This window comes from Centropristis striata, chromosome 3 (genome assembly GCF_030273125.1).
Source record: "Centropristis striata isolate RG_2023a ecotype Rhode Island chromosome 3, C.striata_1.0, whole genome shotgun sequence".
NCBI classification, from domain to species: Eukaryota; Metazoa; Chordata; class Actinopteri; order Perciformes; family Serranidae; genus Centropristis; species Centropristis striata.
Genome location: NC_081519.1, coordinates 25,432,947 through 25,449,344, shown reverse-complemented (window position 1 = coordinate 25,449,344; position 16,398 = coordinate 25,432,947). Strand labels below are relative to the sequence as shown.

The following is a 16,398-nucleotide window of genomic DNA, read 5'->3' as shown; positions in this document are numbered from 1 at the left end:
CACACAAGGTTATAGAAAACCATCTCTGTCAAATTACATTTTACACAAAGTATGCCAAAGACATAAGAACGTGTCCCAGGGCAAAAACATAAGGGGGAAGAAGGGAAGGGAGACATGACCCCACAATATTACCATCGTTGTCCAGTAACAAGGGAGGCAAATAGAGATGGACGTACACAAACACACATACAAATAAACAAACAAAACAAAAAACACACTTAATGAGGTAGAGACATAAGAAATAAGGGACCAGACATGCACAAACAGAATTAGAGGTTCAGGGCAGGCTTAGCATTTGTTTCAAAGAGTCAGCAATGTTGAGCCAAGTGTCCAGAGTCTTTTCAGAGGCTCCATTTATGCGAGCTGTAGAGAGTTCCATATATATGACATCCAAAAAAGAAAGGGTCCAAGTGCGAATAGACAGGTCATGAGGAGGTTTCCAGCGGGTTGCAACCATTTTCTTTGCAGCAGTAATACCGGCATATACAGCACACTTTAGCATTTTAGAAACATGAAGGGTCGACAGGTCATCCAAAATCAAAACACTTATGTTAACAGGTACCACGTCATTGATTATGGTAGACAGACAGGATGCAATATTATTCCAGAACTGATACACAGGAGAGCAGTCCCAAATCATATGAAGGTAAGTACCTTGAGCCTGCATGGGGCAGAGGGTGCATTAAGGACTGTTAATTATTTTCATGTGGTGTAATTTCACAGGGGTGAGATATGTCCTATGAATTAAATTATAGTGGATCTGTTGGTGGTCTGGATTGCGTGACACTTCTGGTATGTTAGACCATACATCATGCCAATCAAACTCATCACTCGTCAGACTTGGGCAATCGCGCTCCCAGATCCTCTCTACAGGAAGGCCAAAGCGTCTAGGGACCACTAGGAACTGATAAAGCCTAGATACCATACCCTTGGTTTTTGACTCCACAGCAAACAGTTTCCTCAATGGATGAACGGGCAAAGATCTCTGCCAGGGGACACCATGTGCCTTAAGTGCTGATCTTAATTGAAGATAAAAGAAAAATGATGAACGTGGCAGACTGAATGCATTTTCTAAATCGGAAAAAGGTAACAAACCAACCTCACTAATTATGTCCTTTAAATAATGGACCCCCCACTGTTCCCACTGTGGTGCTTTTATAGGCCTCCCACCAATCAAAAGTGATTTATTATTGAATAATGGAGAAAGTGTATGCCAGTTACAAGATATATGGCGATACTTTTCAGCTAGTCTCCAAATTTTGATGAGATGAGAGATAATTGGGCCAAAGCGTAGCTGGCATTGTTGATTGGAAATGTTGGTAAAAAGAACATCATGTAAAGACCATGGTTCTGTCCTAGCATTTTCTAAAGTGCGCCATGAAGCGGCGACATCTGGGTCAAACCAGGTGAGGAGAGGCCTTAACACAAAGGACCAAAAATAAAGTTTAAAGTTAGGAACTGAAAGGCCGACATCTTCCTTCCTCCTCTGTAAAGTGGCCATCTTAAGTCGCGGCCGCTTGCCTTTCCAAATAAATTTAGATACCGCTGATTGCAGTTTGACCCAATAATCTGAAGGGGGAGAGAGGGGGAGCATGGAGCTCACAAAATTAATCCTGGGTAAAACATTCATTTTAACCACTGAAACACGAGCTTGAATAGACATAGGTAGAAGCATCCATTTTTCCATGTCTTTCAAAACATTTTTCTGAGTAATTAAGTAGTTATGTTTAACAATCTGGTTTAAGGAATCTCAATGCCTAAATATTTGAATTGTTTAACAATTGGAATGCCAACAGAGATGCTTGAAGTGCTAGCGGAATCATTTAAATGTAGTAGCGCAGATTTTGACCAGTTAATTCTAAAGCCTGACATTCCACCATACTCTTCACATATAGACAGAAGGTGGGGAATAGACTGAGAGGGTTTTTCTAAAAAGACCATAACATCATCTGCAAACAATGAGAGGTGATGCTGTGTATTGCAGATTGAGATAGGAGACACCATACTAGACTGGCGAATAGCTTGAGCCAGGGGCTCTAAAGAGAGGACAAATAACGCAGGGCTCAGGGGACAGCCTTGACGTGAGGATCTAGAAACTGGAAATAAAGAAGAAAAGGTGCGCCCAGTTAAGACTCAGGCTGATGGGTTAGAGTACATGACTTTAATCATTCCAATGAAAGTGTTACCAAACCCCATCACCTCTAACACTGACCAAAGGAAAGACCACTCAAGCCGGTCGAAGGCTTTCATTGCATCAAGAGAAAGAACTGACATTGGTATCTTGCTGCCCTCTGCAGCATCAACAGTGTGCAGAAGGCGTCTAAGGTTATCCGCTGCCATTCTTGTTTTTATGAATCCTGTTTGGTCAGGCTTGACTAGTTTAGACATATAGGACTCCAGACGGCGGGCCAGGAGTTTCGCAAAGATTTTTAAATCTGAGTTTAAAAGGCTCAGAGGTCGGTAGCTAGAGCATTCTGATGGATCCTTATCTTTTTTCAGAAGCAAGGAAATCAAAGCTGTATTAACATCCCTTGAGAACTTGCCCTTATCAATAGAGAAATTAACCATGTCAAAAAGAAAGGGACCCAGTTGTTCCCAGAAAGTTGCATAGAACTCATGGGGGATCCCATCCAAGCCTGGTGATTTCCCCTTTTACATACTCTGTACCGCCACCCTTAGTTCTTCTATAGTAACCAATTTGTCTAAGTCAGCCGATTCCTCTACCGATAATTGAGGCAAGTCTAGCTTATTTAGCCATCTGACACAGTGGGCTTTGTCCAAAGAAACTTCAGATTCATATAGATTAGAATAAAAAGTCTGAAAAGTTTTGTTAATCTCCTCAGGAACAGTCCTGATAATGCCATCTGAGGATTTAATGGCAGGTATATCTGCAAAATGATCATTGGCCCTAATTCTCATGGCGAGTACGTGACTAGGTCTAGCGCCATGGAAATAATAGCGCTGACGCGTCCTATGAATTAGAAATTCAGACTTCTGTTTTAGAATGTTAGTTATTTCTTTCTTGACCAAAGATTGTTTCAAAGCTATTTGATCAGTGAAATTCCCTTGCAGCAGTGAGTCTAACCTGGCAAATTCAGCTTCAAGATTTTGAAGTTGAAGTGACCTAGCTTTGCGTTTATTTGAACAGTATAGAATAGCATTGCTCCTAATAAAGCCTTTTAACGCGTCCCACAATATCCTGGGGTCTTCCACAGAGCCAACATTAAGTTCTGCAAACATCTGAAATTCAGTGATGAACTGAGTGATGTAGGATTCATCTTTCAACAAAGAAGTGTTGAAACGCCATCTAACAGCACGTTGAGATAGTCTCCCAAGGGTGGTAGAGCAAAGGACCCCTTTATGGTCAGATAATGCTATTGGGAGTAACACTGCTTTCTCAATGGAATGAAATAGATGAGGAGACGCAAAAAGAAAATCAATCCTAGAGAAGGATTTGTGTCTACCCGAAAAGAATGAATAATCCTTGCAAGTGGGATTGACTACACGCCAAATATCTTTCAGCCCTAGGCTACTGGCCCAAGATTTCAGAGCACTTGTAGCCTGCGCCTGGTCTCTTGTGGCCCTCGCACCCGACCTGTCAACTATAGGGTCCCATACAGCATTAAAATCTGCACCAACAATGAAAGAACAGTCTGTTAACTCCAGCATTTGGCTGCTGAGTGTATTGTAAAAATTGCCATCAAAAACATTTGGTGCATAAGCTGATACCAGAGCAATTTTCCTATTGCTATATTCTATGGTGGAGATCACAATCCTACCTGAGTCATCCGCCCAAGAAGATAGCACTTTAATTGAGAGATTCCGTTTGACAACAATGGCCACTCCTTTTGTTTTTGTGGTTGCAGAGGAAAATGCAATTGTGTGATAAAACCTATTAGCCAGACGGCTGTTATCAGCCTGAAGTAAATGTGTCTCCTGTAATAATGCAATGTCAATGTTTCTCTTTTTCAGTAAGCCTAGAGTACTATCTCGTTTATGAGGAGCATTCAGTCCGCCACAGTTCCAAACCAAAAGTGCAAGCTCACCCATTATCAAGAAAATAACATAGGTACACGACCAAGACCTAGCAAAAGCGCATTCAAAGTAAAGTCCCTCATTGCACTAAACATGTAAAATACAAAAACACACAAACAGACGAGACAAAGACACAAAGGGAGAGGTAAGAGAAACGGGGAAAACATAGAGCCAAAAGGCTAACAATCAAAGTAGGTCTGTGATCAAGATTGGATACGGGGCAGCAGAAAAGAAACACCCGCCCAAAGTTATACGGCTACAATATCTGGATCCACACTACATCAACTTAAAAATCAACCCGTTTTGCTATAAAGGGATACAAAAGGCACAAAACCGCAGGCATCACACATTAAAGAGGAGGCTTGGCCTAACACACGTTAGCTAAAGTGGACCTAAGTAACCAATGAAGAATAAAATTCAAAACGTATTCAATAAGGATGCCTGGAATCATAGTCTCTGCAAACGTAGCAGTAAATAAGAGGGGGAAAAATGACTATGGCACATTAAAAGATCAAAAACAAATCAAAATACCAGGCGCCAACATTCATCAGATAGCTGCTTTTAATCCTCTTCTTCCATTGCGTTACCCGTTGTGGGGTTCGAAGCGTCGGCCATCGCTAATACAGTTGGATGGGGAGTAGCACGGATCACGTAGTCCTCGGCATCCTTAGCGGAGGTGAACGCTCTGTACTGGGTACCCTCCTTAATCTTCAGAGTTGCCGGGTAGAGCAGGAAAAAATCCAGACCTCTGTCTCGCGCTGAATCCATGGCTTGACGGAAAGCTTGACGTCGTTTCACCGTGTAATTGCTGTAGTCTGGAGAGAACCGGATTCTACGACCCTCGACAGAGAGAGGATTCTTCCGTGCAGCCTGTAGAATTGCCTGTCTGGTTGTGTAGCGAAGCACATTAAAGATCAACGTGCGATTGTTGATGGTCTTCTTATTTGAGCTCTCGCTGTAAATGCGGTGGGCTCTCATAATGTCGACCTGAACATCTGCAAGTTTGGGGAACCATATAGGCAGGGAGCTCGAGAGGTAATGAATAGCATTAGAACCTTCCAAGCCTTCCTTCAAGCCAATGATACGGATATTGCACCTTCGGTTCCTGTCCTCCATGTCAGCCAGTTTCACCTCCAGTTCTTGAAGAGCACGGTCATGATTATCTAGTGAGCTTGAGTGGCTTTCCACTGTAGTTTTAAGAGTGTCCACATCAGACCTGATAGAGCCGAGGCTTGCAGTCAACGATGCTAGTTGTCCATGGATAGCAGTTAGCTTCTCCTCGTTGTCGATCCCAACCTGTTGAATCTGAGAGAGCCGCGGCTCGAGGTAGCTTCGCTGTTTCTCCAGCAGAGCATCTGCAATGGCATCAATATCTTGACGCTGGACTTTGTTCTTGCCTGACATTTCACCTTAGTCGACTTTATAAAGCACGAAGTGATACAATATTGAAGTGAGAACCGTAATAACTAACTATTTGGCAAGGTTGGGCTGGGAGCTAAAACTTAAGCTGCCATCTCTGTCCAGTTGATCACGTGACTCGATTGTAACAAAACTGTGTTGTTATCTTTATGGATCGCCACAAAAATTAATATTATTATTTAATGTTTTTAATTTTCTCTAATTATTTTTTACAAAAGTATTTATTTAGTTCAATGTTTTCAATTTTCTCTTATTTATTTATAAATAATTTATTTACTTCAATGTTTTTTCAATTTTCTTATCTAATTATTATTTAATTAATTAATTAATTTTATGTTTATAATTGTTTTTATTTCTTTAAGTGTTTATTTTTTTCAATATTTTTAATTTTCTCTTATTTAATTAGTAATTAATGTATTAATTTATGTTTTTATTTTTTTATTTTTCTCTTATTCAGTTATTAATTACTGAATTGATTGATCAATTAATTAATGTATTTATTTGTTTTATGTTTTAATTTTCTCTATTTTTTTATTTACCTGCATATTCATTGAATCTTTTAATTGTCTTTTATTTCATTTATTTATTTAAGTGGTGAAGGCAAATGTCAGGGAATACATTAAATACATTAAAAAAAAACAAAAAATTAATTAAATTTAAAAAATAAAAATAAAATATAGTATTTCCCTACCTTTAAAGAAGTCTTGCAGTCCAAAAATAAAATAAAAAAAGAATGAAAAAGAAATCCTCTGAAACTTTAAGTCCAAATTCATTAAAATGATCAAAAATAATCCATGTATTTAATTATTAACGTTGACCATTCCTGGTTGATGAACACGTTCTGATTACCCCCATCTGTTTTTCCACAGGAACCCAAATCCTCCAGCCAGTTGATGCAGGAGTGGGGTCTGGAAGACGTTCAGTATGGCTTCACCGAAGACGACTATAAAACCATTACTAACTACAAGGCTTTCAGCCAGTTCCTCAGGCAAGTATCTAATTTTATCTCTGGATTATCTTCCTGTGTTAACTGCTCTGTTCTGCTTCTGTGAATTGTCAGGAAAACCCTCACTGACACTTCCAACAAAAAACTCCACAGTGAGACCAGAGTGTGGTGTGACGAGCAAACACTGCTCTTTTTGTTTGTGCTAGAAAACCTCGGCTGTTGGTATAAAGAGTCTGTCTCACCTGGGGCTGTCTGGCTCGGCTAAGCCTCTGCTCCGACAAAGTGGAGCATGAGCTCCTGCAGTGCCCCCTGCGAGTAGTCAGCTGCTTACTGGATGCCTGTGACAGCCGGGAGGCTCTGGGACTCGGTGCTCTGACCCACTATCTTTCACAGGCCAGCGTGCCAAACCTCAAGCTGTTGCCTGACAAATCACAAACATGACATACACACAGCAATGCAGGGAGAACAAAACTTAAGGGGCAGTGGGATGTCAGCAAATCAGGACCCGGCTCCCTCCAGTGCTGAGGGAAGTAGAAATTACATCCACGGGAATGAAGTGTGACATAATAAAGCTGCCATTGTTGTCTCCACTCAGGCCTCTCATTGCCAAGAAGAACCCGAAGATTCCCATGTCAAAGATGATGACAGTGTTAGGGGCCAAGTGGCGGGAGTTCAGTGCCAACAACCCGTTCAAAGGCGCATCTGCCACCGCTGTGGCCGCCGCTGTGGCTGCCGCAGTGGAAACGGTTACAGTGGCACAGCCCACATCTGTCAGCAGCATCCTGCCGAGCTCTCAGCTGGGGCCAATCAAAAAAGCCAAAACCAAAGAGGGGAAGGGTAAGGCCGAGTGAACCGTGACTGAACCCACATTTCTATGTTATTTTTAGACATTATAGCGACTTAGTTAACACGTCTGTGTGTCTCCAGGACCAGGAGTGAGGAAGAGAAGCAAGACTGTGAAGGAGGTGAAGAAGAAACCGAAGCCGAAGAAGACCAAATCAAAGTCTGGCCAAAGTGGGAAGAAGAAGAAAGCATCCTCGGTATGTCTTGTTTTTTTTACCATCGTCTGCTCATTCATCCTCTGAGCTTCTCTATATTTTCAATGGCATCAAAGTGACCAGACTGTTTACTGCACTTGCTTTGAAAGTTGGTTTATTTTAATTCTTTGTGTAGCTCTGAGCTCTCAAGTTTTCGTGTGTGTGTGTGTGTGTGTGTGTGTGTGTGTGTGTGTGTGTGTGTGTGTGTGTGTGTGTGTTCGTGTGTGTATGTGTGTGTGTGTGTGTGTGTGTGTGCTTTTCCAGAGCGAGGAGGACTTCCTGGAGGAGTCAGACTTTGATGACATCAGCATCCACAGTGCCTCTGTGCTTTCTGATACCTCGGGGGCCGCCACCAAGAAAAAGGCCCGACGTGGGCGGAAAAAAAGGAAAAGTATGTTTACTGTCTACACGCCATGCTCTGTGGTGTGTGTTTTTTTCCCTCCTTCCAAAATCCTCCTAAAATCCCTCAGAACCAGACTGTTTGATTATGGGTAACGAGGAAATTAAAATGTATTTTTTTAATCTTTATTTGTTTTGGAAATGTTTTCAGAAGGCAGATGCTCCTTCTCTGCAGCTAGCTCACGCTCCCAGATTCACATTTTAAGCCCTCTCGCTGTCACGTGTAAATAGTTTAGATCTTGTACTGATAACAGCTGCAATCAAGGGAGGTTTTGATGTGCAAATCGCCCACGTTTGCCTCTTCCTTTTCCCCGCTCCAGAGGAAGATGGTGACGGTTATGAGACAGACCACCAGGACTACTGTGAGGTTTGCCAGCAGGGCGGAGAGATCATCCTGTGTGACACCTGTCCCCGAGCGTACCACCTGGTCTGTCTGGACCCGGAGCTGGAAAAGGCCCCCGAGGGCAAATGGAGCTGCCCACACTGTGTGAGTATATGGAGAGGAAACAACATTATCTATTGTTGTAGGCCAACCTGGAAGTTAGCATCGCCAGGGGGCTTTTGAGGATTGCCTATGGGATTTTTGCATTGGACTTTGGATCAGAAAATGAGCTTCAAGCATTAATGCAGCCAACAGAAGTAAAATGCTAACGTTATGCTAAAGCAAACTACACCACGGTCGCATGAGTTCAACGTCCCCAACGATAGCTTAAGATGCTGTCCAACAAGCTTTTTGACAAGCTAGCGAAATCATAGCCTAAGAAATTGTTTATTAACTACAATCCACAAGAGTTTGCAAGAGCTCTGAAAAACAGGACTATATGCTGTGAGGCAGCCTAGTGAGAGAGTTCCTAACCGTGTCCGTCATGATGTTTAATGTCCCCGACAACCACTGTAGTCTCGTTTAGCCACTTGTTAGCAAAAACTTCAATATTCACACATTGGGGTATTTATTAACTTATTTTATGTTGTACAACAAAACGTGAACATCTCTTTAGCTTGTGTTAACCGCAGACCTTAATTCAGGCTTCTAATCACCAACACAGTTAAAATCCTCTTTGAGTTTAAGAGGTTAGAGTCTAACTTAACTTGAACTCAAAAGAGAAAAAATGTCGTAATGGAGCCACAAACCTTAATTTGAGCCTTACAATGTAGATGATACAGCCTACTAAGTTTAAATTAGCTAGCCAACCTTACTTATAGGTCATAATGAGAATTTAATTATATTATTTTGTCAGAAGGCAGCGAGGATCCAAGTGCAAATGAGAGACTGGACACCCAAGAAATATCTCAGATTTGGAATTAAAAGCTAGCTTAGCAAGGGAAACTCAATGCTAGACTTGAAGTTAGCAAAATTGAGAGGTTAAGGTGTTTTAATATCTTTTATTAATTACACATTTTACATTTGAAGGATACAAATTGCTTTGGGTATACACAAATGATAAATGAAAATTTAGAGAGACCCATGAGGGTGCTAACATGCTAACATGCTGACTTACCTCCTGATTTAAAAACGTATTCCTGTGGCGTCCTATTATTTTGATTTATTGGCGTATTTATGGAGTTATTTTTATGAACGCTAAGAAAGTGAAGTGACTCAGGAAAATAAAATACCATAAAAATACACTCGAGGGGACTTCAATGCTTTATATACACATACTCTAGCTTTGAACCAGTCTTTAAACATTATAATAATAGTCTATGTCCTGGTTCGTTTAGTGTTTACTGTACTTTAAGTCTGCCTTCTTCAGTTTTGCTTGTTATGTTTTCTATATTTTCTTTACTGGGGACAGCAGCCAATAACCATGAATCGAAGGTTTCATGCTCTCTAAATGTATTAGAATTAATGGTATAAGTTCTTCCCTTCAATGGCTTTTTCTGATGGAGTAATGGAAAAGTTTTTCTTGCCACAGCTGACATTGTTAAATTGAATCTCTCCAAACTTCTTTCTGTGGACTGATGATTGAACCTGGTCTCTCAGAGTCTATGATCAGAGCCGTGTCCATAGCAGCAGTCTGCTGTTCAGAAATAAAAGACAGTGGAAGATATAATTGACCAATCAGAATTGAGTATTCAACAAACCTATTATAAAGTGAGTGGAATCTATGTGTGTTATGTTCAAGCTGAATCGACTTGGCTTTCATGAAACTATCACAGCTCTATATCTTCAGCATTTAAAATTACTTAACGTTACATTCCATCCATCCACTGACAAAATATCTGAGTTTTGATGGCCGTGGCACCACCAAACAGTCGTGGAAAAAATTGTAAGACCAACTTTATTTTCTTTATTTTCTTGTTCATTTTAAAGCCTGGTACAACTAAAGATACATTTTTGGAAAAATATAATGATAACTATATTGTACGTCAGTTTCTTCTGATCTGTACATGTTTGAACTTCAGAAAAAGACTCTAGAAAGATGAAGAAGTGCATTGGGGTTTTTGTAAGAGACCTTAGTTTCAGCTATTATCTTCAATAAACATCCAACAAAACACAAAACTGGATGTCTATATCTGCTGGTTGTGAATAATTCAGCCAATAATGGATTTTACTTTTCTCAGATTCTTTCATTTGAGTCGTTTTTTAAAGGCCTAAAGAGGTAAAAGTATGCAGTAATTTACAAAAAAGGTGAACATTTGAGGGATAAATATAAAATGTAGATGTATTTTGTATGTAATGTACAGAATAGATAACTACATCAAAACAACACACAACAAAGCTTTGATCAGGCAGACTTTTGGTCTCACTACTCCAATTTATTAATTTTTTTGTCTCACAAGAAGGCTAAAAATAATCTGCAACTCTCATCCTCATATGTCCCTGTAGCAATAATGTGGGTGAAGTTCATTTAGGAAACAACAAGGTGCATGAATTTAATTTAGCAGTATTTAACCCTCTGCTATAACCTTCACCCCTCTGTGTCCCTCAGGAGAAAGAGGGGATCCAGTGGGAGGCCAAAGATGAGGAGGAGGAAGAGGAGGAGCCAGTGGGCGAGGAGGAGGACGACCACATGGAGTTCTGCAGATTGTGTAAAGATGGAGGAGAGCTGCTGTGCTGTGACACCTGCCCATCTTCTTACCACATCCACTGCCTCAACCCGCCTCTCCCTGAGATACCCAACGGGGAGTGGCTGTGTCCACGCTGCATGGTGAGCGCACTTTTGGACTTTTTCTCCCATTTTAAAAGACCCAATGATTACGGAGAAAATAATTGGTAGATTAATCAATAATGAAAGTAGTCTTTGGCTGCAGCCCTAATCAGAGTCATTTCAAATTAGCAGTTTGAGCTATCCCATTATTCTGTTTATGCTTGAATTACTTTTCATATTAATGTGAACTAAGGACACTTAATTAACTGGTAAGCCTTCCAGATCCTTCCAAGGGACCCTTTTGTTGAACCAGTGACTGTTTAATTGTAGTGGACGTAGTCACCGTGACGTCATTCATCAATTTGTAAACTGCTATTCTGAAACCTTGAGTTTACTATTTTCCTGGTGTCCTTCTTGGTTTTTGAATGTCACCATATTGTTTTAGGAAAACTGGTACATGCGCAGAGCAGATCCAGGGTCAGGATGATCCTACATCATCAACTAATGCAGGTTCTAGCTAGCTAGCTGGATTAGCAAGGGAAAATCTTTTTATGTTCTAAATGAACATCCGACTCCTTAGAGTGTCCTTTAGTCCAATCGAAAACTGAACAAGATGTTTTTAAGCAACCAAAATGATCCAGTTAACTTTGATGAAGTGAAAACACACTGTGAAAGGGTCAGAGTTCCGAGGTAGTGACCTGTCAATCATATGGTAGCTGTGCTGTAAATCATATCCGGCTTTACTGTCTATTTTACCATGTATGGGACCATAATTTACAAAATGAACATCATGCTGTACTGGAGACTTAAAACTAACAATTGAGACCATAAACTCATTATGAGATTTTTTCTGAGGTCATAAATCTAGTCAGAAGTCACGTCATATTTCAAGGGACTTAAATACAAATGGAGTTCTTTCTGCAACCAGTGAAGTCGCCCCCTGCTGGTCATTGGATAGAATGCAGGTTATAGGCCGTTCTGCATTGGCTTCCCTCGTCGGCTCCAGGGGTTGCTCTGAAAACCCCCTTATTCCACCAAGATTTTTGTTCAGTATTGCTTTGACACTAGCTGTAGATAACTGCTTCTATCACAGCACCTCTCTCCTTTTTCTTAGTGCCCTCCTCTCAAAGGTAAGGTCCAAAAGATTCTCCATTGGACTTGGGGGGAGCCCCCGCTGCCAGCTGAACTGCCCGCAGGCCCTGACGGCAAGCCAGCTGATCCACTGACCAAGCCTCCACTCAAGGGCCACCCAGAGAGGGAGTTCTTCGTGAAATGGGCTGGCCTTTCGTACTGGCACTGCTCCTGGGTCAGCGAGCTGCAGGTGAGACACCAGAAGTAGGTCCAACTCAAATTAACATTTCTGCTCCCTTTGGCCACGGGAAATACAGTACGTGTCGTCTTCGCTTAAAGCAGAACACACACAACGAGCCACGAGAGTTTTAACCGGACCATCTTTTGTCTTTTAATATAAAACGGTGATGCATGTTTGTCTATTCATTTAGCTGTCAGTCTTTCAATATAAGTGCACATTGTTTCACATGTCAAACCATTCAAACTGCAATCACTATTACTGAGCAATTCAGAGCACTCAAACCCAGCAGACATTTCATTTAGTCATGTCTGAACAATTGCCTGAGTTAAGTTTCAGCCCAGGAGAAGTCATCCTTCCTCTCTTAATTTATTTTGTATCCGCCTTCCTTCCATTAAATCCATTCTGGAAATTGAAGTAGTTAATCAAATTAGTCTCAATACCTTGTGATAAGTTGCAGTCTTGTGAGAATAAAAAAAGCCTTTGCCAGAGGTGATGCTGAATGAAACTGAGGAGAATTGATTGTTTTTGTGCAGTTGGAGCTGTATCATACGGTCATGTATCGGAACTACCAGCGAAAGAACGACATGGACGAACCTCCGCCGTACGACTATGGCTCCGGAGAGGAGGAGCTCAACAGCGAGAAGAGGAAGAGCAAAGACCCCCAGTATGCCGTGATGGAGGAGCGATTCTACCGCTACGGCATTAAACCAGAGTGGATGGTCATCCACCGGATCGTAAACCACAGGTGGCTGCTCAGTTACACACATTTTCCTACTGTACATCAGGGCTCACTCTCTGTTTCAATCCAGAGGTTTCACTAACTTGAAATTCTTGATGGTAAACTGGTGCTCCGTTTGGTTTATGCTTGGTGTCATCTTGCTTTTATGTGCTCTGTAATATCACATTATAGATGGAGATTATTCTTCACAGCATATTTCAGAATACGGCAGGTTTAAAATCACAGAAAATACATACAACAACAGCACAGAACATTTTTCTCTCCAAACGAAACACCAGTAAATTGTTTCCCCAGACTTTCCAGGCCTGTGTAGCAGCCTGTCACTCATATGTATGAACACATACAGTCATGGAAAAAATTATTAGACCACCCTTGTTTTCTTCAATTTCTTGTTCATTTTAATGCCTGGTACGACGAAAGGTACATTTGTTTGGACAAATAATGATAAAAAATGATAATGATTTTGGTTATTTTCAAGAAAACCATGGAAAATGTCTAGATATCAGCTCTTAAATTAAACTCTTATCAACTATTATATTTGTCCAAACAAATGTACCTTTAGTCGTACCAGGCATTAAAATGAACAAGAAATTGAAGAAAAGGGTGGTCTAATAATTTTTTCCATGAATGTATCTCCGATCAATTTAGTTTATATCAGCAATTTAACTATATGAGATATAATCTGGAATTATTGAACCACACATTTAAGAAGATTTAAGTTTCATCACCTTGCAGTTACTATTGCACAACACATGTCAATATTTTGATTTTGAATATGTCCTTAGAGAGAGCTTCATTATTGACCAGTACACAATCCCTTCATGTCTGTGCTCTGCTGCAGTTTTGATAAGGATGGCGATGTTCATTACCTGATCAAGTGGAGAGACATTCCCTACGACCAGTGCACCTGGGAGGTGGACGACTTTGACGTACCGGAATACGACGGTCACAAAGCTTCTTACTGGGACCACAGGTTGGTTGATCCATAGCTGTAATTAAATTAATACTTTATTTTAAATCCCTGATGATTTAGAGTAGATGCAGGCAGCTTTTAACAGCAGTAAAACTACGTCAAAGCACCAGTTTACAAATTCTCACATGACTCGTGCAATATAAGTCTCATTTGTCCAGTTGTATGCTCAGTGACTCCCAAACTCATGCATTTTTTGGTAAAATCATACTATTTCAAACATCTCCGCATACCAGTTTCAAGATTGCAGGCAAACTTGCATAGGTAGTTGCACAATAGTTGCAGAAGTGTTCTTTTGTCTCCCTCCAGATAAGTTTTAAAGTACAAGGTGTCCATAAAGTCTCTTTACAACTTAAAACATTTATTACAAAAGCAAATGAAAATTATTAAAATTATTATTATTATTACAAAATGAAGAGCATATTGAAGTTTTTTTTTGCCTCATTTAATACACCTCTACATGGGCACCATTAGTTGCATGAAGCACATCAAGACAGTACTCGATTTCTTGTCATGTTCGCTGTAGAACAGCCTCATCAATGGTCGTAATGGCCTCAGTGATGTTTTTCCTTAGGTCAGTGATGTCTCTGTTAAATTCACAATATCTTTAATATAAGCCCACAGAAAGATTTTTTTGCTTCAATAAACCATGATGCATATTGTGTTTTCTCTTGAAGAGTAGGGGTTCATTTACCACAACCTATTTCATCAATATGGTACCAAAAATACACAAATGCAGTGTGATTAAAAAACTTTGACCACTCAGTACATCACACTTGAAAAAAAACAAATTATTGCCTTAATCTGACTGTAGCTGGACAACTGAAGTGCATGTAAACGTGTTAGTCCGACTGATAATGGAGTTCTCCAACTCTGATCAAGACACCCAGATAATGCGATTGGAATACAGTTTTCGCCGGCATGTATGACAAGACAACACATGTGCGCATGCTCTGGATGCTCCACCCCTGCGCTGGCGTATGACCCTGGAACAAAAACATCCAAGAAAGCTGGTCGCATTAGCTGGTCACATTAGCTGGTCGCCGGTTAGTAGCGACAGCACAAAGTGTCGAACTGAGGTCAACCGGAAAGGGCGCCATATTAACCCGCTGAAACGACGCATATCGCCCCCCAGTGTTGAGGAGGAGGACACGTTCCCGTCAGTCATTCGATTTTCTCAGTTGCATGTAAACCAGGACAAGGACAAAAATCCTATTAGACGCCAACATCAATTTTTAAGCTTGATTAAACTGTGCATGTAAACGCACTGACTGACTACATACAACAAATCTGATTAAGATATCTCATCAATTGCCTTTGTAATAATTTTTTTAGATTGATAAGAGACTTTATGGACACCATGTATGTAAAAATGCTCTCTATGACTATTCTTTGATCAGTTTATTATGGTTTTCCCAGATAAAAAGTAAAAAACAAACAAACCGTCGCCGGAAGCACTTTTACTCATTCTCCCTCATTGATTTAGCCTCTGAGCCACCCACCCCTGCTGCTAGCCCTAGGTAGACCAGGGAAAGAGCAGTGTGAGTTGGCATCGACTCGCAATTTGCAGACTGCAGAGGTAGTGTCAGCATTTTGAGCAGTTTACTCCTTTAGTTATGAAACATCTGAGAGATTCAGACATACATGTTTAAGCCTCCAGACTGAGATGAGCAGTCTGTTGTGCACCTAAATTGCTTATAACTGGCAGCGGCTAACAGTGGAAGTAGTTGCTAGTGGTTCGCTCTCTGTACTGAAGGTTTCTTCTTTCATTTACAGCCTCTGATTGGCTTATCCCGATATTCTTATTCTCACCTTAACCCTCTGGAGTCCACAAAAGCAGCAAAGCATCACTTCTTCATGATGTCACTATTTAAAAATGAAGCAGTGTCGTGCCCTGCCGTCAACTTCCCTTGAAAGTCCTGGCTTGAAACTACATGCCAGTTTTTGTTTGATGATAATAAGTAAAAACGAAGATAATGCCAAACATATTTAGTATAAAAATATAGAACTAGATATTATCCTAATTTTATCTCTTATTTGTTATATTTGCAATACATTTGCAACATTAAAAATTCTTAATTGAGCGTGATTATGTTTTGAAATTTAAACAAAAAAAAACCATTATATATATCTGATTTAAAAGTTATCAGGTCATATAGGTGAGGTTGTGATGAAAAAAAGTATACCAACATGGCATGGTAAACATTAGTAAAGTGGCAGAATGAAAAATATTAAAAAACTGACTGAGCCGCACAAGTCTACGTAGGGTTAACCGATCTCGCTCCTCATGCTATACCTCACAAACCCAAACCCACAGAGCAGTGCGGGTCGTAACTTTGCCCCCATATGTTTAAAAATGGTGCCCAGAGTACATTTAAATCTCAGATTTTAAGGGAAGTGCACTTCGTCAGTAGAGGAATGTAAAAACACCTTTCTAGTGAGTGACAAACCT

At 40.5% G+C, this 16,398-nt stretch overlaps 1 protein-coding gene across 2 annotated transcripts in view; it reads left to right on the top strand.

Moving 5' to 3' along the window:
- chd5 (chromodomain helicase DNA binding protein 5) overlaps positions 1-16,398 on the top strand; it is a 77,299-nt gene that overhangs the window by 21,450 nt on the left and 39,451 nt on the right. For both annotated transcript variants that reach the window (XM_059328534.1, XM_059328533.1), the window contains exons 4-12: positions 6,324-6,442; positions 6,996-7,237; positions 7,328-7,440; positions 7,702-7,828; positions 8,157-8,323; positions 10,767-10,985; positions 12,040-12,246; positions 12,771-12,982; positions 13,818-13,949. In XM_059328534.1, coding sequence (XP_059184517.1) covers positions 6,324-6,442; positions 6,996-7,237; positions 7,328-7,440; positions 7,702-7,828; positions 8,157-8,323; positions 10,767-10,985; positions 12,040-12,246; positions 12,771-12,982; positions 13,818-13,949 — 1,538 coding nt within the window. The remainder of the gene's footprint in view (positions 1-6,323; positions 6,443-6,995; positions 7,238-7,327; positions 7,441-7,701; positions 7,829-8,156; positions 8,324-10,766; positions 10,986-12,039; positions 12,247-12,770; positions 12,983-13,817; positions 13,950-16,398) is intronic.